The sequence below is a fragment of the Cyanistes caeruleus genome, chromosome 4 (assembly GCF_971803275.1).
Source record: "Cyanistes caeruleus chromosome 4, bCyaCae1.hap1.1, whole genome shotgun sequence".
In the NCBI taxonomy this organism is placed as follows: Eukaryota; Metazoa; Chordata; class Aves; order Passeriformes; family Paridae; genus Cyanistes; species Cyanistes caeruleus.
In genome coordinates this window covers 54484723-54490758 of record NC_141704.1, presented here as the reverse complement: position 1 = coordinate 54490758, position 6036 = coordinate 54484723, and the positions used below count along the sequence as shown (strand labels likewise).

Genomic DNA, 6036 nt, shown 5'->3' with positions numbered 1-6036 from the left:
GATTCACTCAACCTGCCTTCCTCTTGCCTATACACGTTTGTAGTTTGAGTGGGAGTCTAAGAGGAGGGCAACCCAGTGGCTTAGTTTAGTGGTTCTGTGCGTGTGCTACAGATAGGATTTCCATTCCTTCTGTCTGGTTTCCTGGCTTGGCAAAGGCAAGCAGTGTTGGATCTCCTGGATGAGTGGAGAAGAGAATATCTCAACTCTCAGCAGCAATCTCTCCAGTTAATGGATTACTCATGCTGAAAGGAACATTATAGTCTCTACCAATGCCAAAATGAGAGTGGCCACAGGGAAAGGACCCAAGAAAACATACCATATGTAAACAGAAGGGTAATTAAGAGTATCTTCACTGCTGAAAACAGCAGCACAATAATACTCAACATTAATACTGAGGAACACTCTACTTTTCTCTCTGTCTTTCCACACCATGTTCTCTTAAAGGAAAAAATGAGGTTACACTGCAGGCATGCTGCCTGTGCCTACTTGTCACTTTTATGTTGTGGGAAGAATATGTATAAATGTATAAATGTATAAATGTATACAGGCATTTCCTACAAGTTTTGCAGGCAGGAGGGGCTCTTTAATAGCATGACAGTCACTTTTTCAGCCTCTGTCTGCGTGTGCATACGTGTCTGCATGTTACAGAGAGGGACGCAGAGAGCAAGCTGTGCGGCTGAATTTAGAAAGTTATAGATGTTCTCATCAGCCCCATGCAATGCAGCAGAGATTCCTTCCAAAAGCCAAGGGAGCAGAGGCTGCAGACAACAGATGTGAAGGGTTTCCCATAACTGTCAATTTTCAAAGTGTTTGCATTGAAAAGAGAGGAGGTGCTATTTTGATTGATATTTCAGCCGCAGTATATAAAGCAGACGAATTCTTCTTACCCTCTGCTTGTCACACTGATCTCACACACTCTCCGCCGGACTTGGGGCTACTACTTGCTGCATCTGAAAGGCTGAAACTCTGGGAATAAAGAATCCCTGTAACAATGCCGGAACCCACCAAGAAAGATGGTAAGCATGACAGAACATTACCTGAGCGTTTCTTAATTACAGGAATTACGAGTATGCACACACACCAAACGCCTTTTAGACCACCCTGCAGATATCAGCCACAAATGATATTAACAATAGCCATGTAACATCACTAAGTTATTAGAGATCACAGATCTTTTTAGACTAAGAAATTACTTTCAGGCAGGGCTATAACACAAACTGTTTTAGACAATAAACTATGAATGGCTACTAGATTGGGCAAGTGCTGTATTCATTTTTTTAAGGCTACAGGATTTCTGTAGTGCAATTTGTGGTTTTTCTCTTCTAAGCTATCTAAATTCTGGAAAATAGGGGAAAAGCATTTCTTATGATTTAAAGAGTCAGGACTCTCTGAACTGATATGTTTTTCATGCAGTTTTCTAATAGTTATTGAATGGGAAGGATGTGCTTTATGAAACAGTTTTCTGGTGAAAATACATTCTATACATCTAAATGAATAGGTGAAGAATGTAGTAAGTTACTCTGTACAGCTTGAACTGGAATAATTACTTTTGCTACATTACAGAATTTATTATTTTATGTTTCAGAAGGATAGTTACACTCAGTAATATTGGCCCCTTCTGTGGTCCTGTTAAGTTCATAGCAAAGGAGCTGAGTGTGTAGTCTGCTACTGAGAAACAGAATTGTCCATTGGATGCTTAGGAAAAAGGTGAAAAAAATTCAGGGTCTATTATTTAATAATTATTTAAAAGCTTATATTTATTTTTCTACCATTTTTGAAAATTTAAGGCAAATAGGCTTCTTCTATTTACATTATTTCTACAGCTCTTCTTGTGTTTTTCTTTCAAATCTATATGTTTTGGTAAGAATTTTTGGTGATTATTTTTTGACATTGACTATATAAAGAGCTTTTGCAAAGCCATAATATGCAGACTGTATGTGCTTTTCAAATATTGGTGAATGAAAGCTATACACACAGCTTCCCTAATGCATTCCCAAGTGCAAAACTGAATTGAATCTTTAAGGTAATCTTCAGAGTATGGTCAGTATTGGAGTCATTAATTAGCACTGATTTCCCATCAGTCTTGGAAGATCTAGGCTGATGTACGTAGCTTGAATAGCTACATTTGATTTAACACTGGCTTATTGGTAGCTTTGGCTTTTGACAAGTGTACAAACATTTTACAAGGTTTTTTTGAAATACTTTCTGGTTTTGGGGAAAGCAAGAGCAGAGCAATGTCAGTAACATCACTCGTTTTCAGCACTTTCTTCGGCTGGGGACACATGAAAACCAAACTTTTTGCACGACTGAGTCTTAAGCAAGCAGTGTTGACAGAGCAGTGTGATCACTTTACTGACTGGCCCTCCTCAGTGCTCGAGGACAATGATAGATGAAGTATCCTTCTGAAAATAGCTGCACCAAGTGCACGTATTAATACAAGAGCCTAATCCTCCATATCAAACCTAGAGCCAAGCCCCTTCTAGAGTGTCTTTTTTGTAATTCAAATTATTTACACATGTATTAAGTGTCCTTTTTATTTGATCTGTTATTTAACTGGGTATTATACACTTTAATCAGAATGCATTCTGTGGCTGTCAAATCAAAAAAAACCCAACCCTAAAATATTTATGCACTTGCAAAAGATATGTGCTTTGAAGAAAATTAGTTTGGAGGCTCGTGTTTCTTATTCTGTTTAAAATTAGATTGTTTCAAAGATGTTCTTACAATGCAGTGATTACCAATGCAGCTCCATGTTTGTGTTACAAAATAAGTTTAGCGGCTCTGAACATTATATTGACAGTGGAACAAATGTGATTTTTGATGATCCAATATTCAGGACCTAAAAATCATTGAAGCATTCTGCCTTAATAGAATTCACAAGGAGTAGTGAGCTCTGGAGAGGTGGTACAACTGGGTTGCACACCGGTTCCTCCTTATTGCACCCAGTTTGTTTGCAGCCAGGAGGTAAGGGGAGTAACAGGTTTATATTATCGTACTTCAGGGATTAGCTGCTTCCTAAAGATTTTTTTGTTGGTCAAGAACTCCCCTGAGCTGTTGGCAATACTTGTGTGTACCTACTGTATTAGTGGCAGGAGAATTAGGTACCAGTAATAGTACAGTACTGCTACTTGTACAAGCTCTACTTGTACCAGCTCAACCAGTAAGAATTCAGAACCTCACGTGATCATCAAGTGCCTGTCTCATGGTAATTTCCAAGGCATCAAGGGTTGAAGAAAATTAATCAATGAAAGAGAACCTTGGACTGACTAATTCTGGAAATTAACACTGGAAAGACTGATAAACCTTTGGTAAACTTGTTGAAGGACTACAGTAGAAAACAGAGGGGAAAAGAAAGAGGCTTAAGGTTTCTGCATCACATGAGCACCTAAGCACGATTCTTTCGACATTTCCAACAGAAGCAACCTACCTGAATTATCCCACACTCCTCATTTGCATGGGTCCTGCAAATTAAAACAGCACACACAAAAATCAGAAACTGGTTAACACTTGAATGCTTAGAAAATCCCAGATGTGTGGGTTTTTTATGACTTCAGTCCCTGAAGTACATAGTTTAATTTTTCAGAGGCAGTGCTGTAACAAGCTCCCAGGCTTTTTTTTTTATGCCAAGTGCTCTTTGAGCTATTTTAAGATTATTAGATTAACAAAGTGAGAAAATTCCTGACTTGGTGACAGTGTAGCCTCACAAAGCGCTCTTAACAAATAGGATCACCAAATTAAACACACCACTCAGCTTAGAGAAGGTTGCTGCAGAGCTTCAGCCTGATGGAATTTGTCACTGCAGAAACAGGCTTCCATGACTAATTATTTAAGGCCTTTATGGTACTCCTAAAAAGTTGAGTCCTGTATATAAGATCAGCTGCAGCTTCTTTGTAGTAGATGGTCATGGTGTTATAGGACAGTTTTGTCTTATCTGGCTCAAAATAAAAGTGCAAGGTGAATTTTACATCAATGGGTTAACTGATCCCAGTGGGTGACTGAGTTGCCAGAGACCTTAACCAGTGCATTTAAACTTGACAGCCTTTAGCTTTCCTGGTGACTAATAAAATAACCCTCCCTCATATAATTACTTCCTGCAATTTATTGCAATCACTCAGTCAATCTTTCCTCTCCCCCCTTTCCTTTAACCAATGCTCATAATAAGAGCTGCTCATTAATTAGGTGCCCTCTTAAGCTGTCACAGGCCATGGCATTTGGACACGCTTTTGTAAAAGTGCCAAGTCTCTCAAGAGCAACCTTTTCAAACTATTTGTGGGCATCATCCCACAGGGACAGGTGCAAGTCTGTCCCCAGTAGGCAGCTCTGTAAATTTGCCTTATTTATTCTCCCCAATCTAGGAAATAGCACATGGAGTTAAGCGACCATTCCAAATTTTGAGCCAAAGCATTTATCAACTGTCTGCCAACTTCATTTTCTAAGTGTTTGCAAGCTCTGCTTGAATGATGCTGCCTGGAGCATCCACATTTTGGCAAGGAATCAACATCAAAATTAGTGTGTCTACTTTAGACAGAGTTTCAGTAAAATTTTATTCAATCTACGAATAGCATAAATGTAAAAGTTGTGAAGAAAACTACTTGCATATACTTTCAGTTAGAAGAACAATCTGGAAAGCATGAGGCAATTTGTGGAAGGAAGCAAACAAACATAAATACCAGTGCAGACAGCTTTGGAGATTTGGTAACACTGCTCTCCATGAGAACAGCAGTGGAAACAGCCTTTAGTTCTATTTGCTTTTAAACATAATTAGTTTTGTTTCACTGTGAGGTTTTTTTTTCCTATCATTATATTTGCATTATATTTACAACATTCTAAATAATATGGCTATCTGGTGTATCAAGATAACAGTCACTGTCAAACAAGTCACCAAGTCATATAAATCATATGAGTAGACAAGTAGAACAGCATTCCAGTGGGAAAATAATCTGAGCACAAAGGTTGGTTAAGAGGTAATTAAAGTCAGATTTCTTTTAACATCATATTTTCAAGTTCTGACAATTTTTCATAAGTGAAAAAGAAGCTGAATGGGAATTCTGCTTCACTGTACAAATTTGGCTTGTATCAAAATTAAAGCTGATGATGGAAAGTTTTCCTGAAAATTCAAGATCCCAGCATGTGAACATTTTTCAACACTGTTTGGTGCTTTCCATGCAGAGGAGCAGACCTGTATAACCATTTTATACAGCACCACACTGGGTAGTGCAGCTTCTCTCTCCTTGTTACATAGTGACTCAAAAGAAAAGCATACAGACATCCATCTTCTGCCATTATCATTGCCCTTCTGCAGCACTGACTGCAGAATGCATTCCCATTATTTTTAACTTCATTCTCAGTCTCAGAGCCAAACCACTCTCAAAGTCAGGCCCATACGTATCATTTGCCAAGCTCCCTATTCAAATCCCAGGTAAATGAGTTTTGGTGGATGACGAAAGAGTGAAACCCTAACCCCTTATCTTATTTTCCCTCTCAATTCTTTAGAAAGTTTCTCTTCATCACCTCTAGCTAATAAATTTTAAGCCCTCCACAAATGGAAAGCAAACTTACGCCTCACTGCTGTAATCAGATCTGTGAGGGTGGGCTGCGCGCTCGTCCTGCGCCCCACGGAGCAGCTCCTCCTGCACAGATTGTGCTGTAGGCTGGGAACTGACTTGTTCTTAGATTGCCTTTGCCCTCCCATTGCTAACTTCCAAGTGTGGCTCCCACACTTCCTTCTGAGATACCAGAGCATCTCAGATTTATTTGTTGACCTTCCGCCTCCATAGTTGCTAAGTTTCTGGCAACTTTTTCAATCAAATTAATTTGACTGAAAATTCTCCCTGATTTATCTTTGTGTTATTATGTTTTGGTTTATTTAGGTATAAACTGAAGTCACTACACTAACTTTTTTTCTTATACAATGCACTGAATTTCTTTTAATACTGCTGAAGGAGGATAATGCAAGATTGATCTGTTTTACTTGTTGTTCTTACTTGAGTTGAAGAGCATGTCCACCCTGTGTGAAAAACAGTGCATCTGTGTTGG

The 6036-nt window shown here is 38.8% G+C and overlaps 1 protein-coding gene across 5 annotated transcripts in view; it reads left to right on the top strand.

The window, feature by feature from the left end:
- Positions 1–865: 865 nt before the first annotated feature.
- MYBPC1 (myosin binding protein C1) overlaps positions 866–6036 on the top strand; it is a 69267-nt gene continuing 64096 nt past the window's right edge. For all 5 annotated transcript variants that reach the window (XM_086884734.1, XM_023937117.2, XM_023937132.2 and 2 more), the window contains exon 1: positions 866–1016. In XM_086884734.1, the coding sequence (XP_086740860.1) occupies positions 992–1016 (25 nt within the window). In that variant the 5' untranslated portion in view covers positions 866–991. The remainder of the gene's footprint in view (positions 1017–6036) is intronic.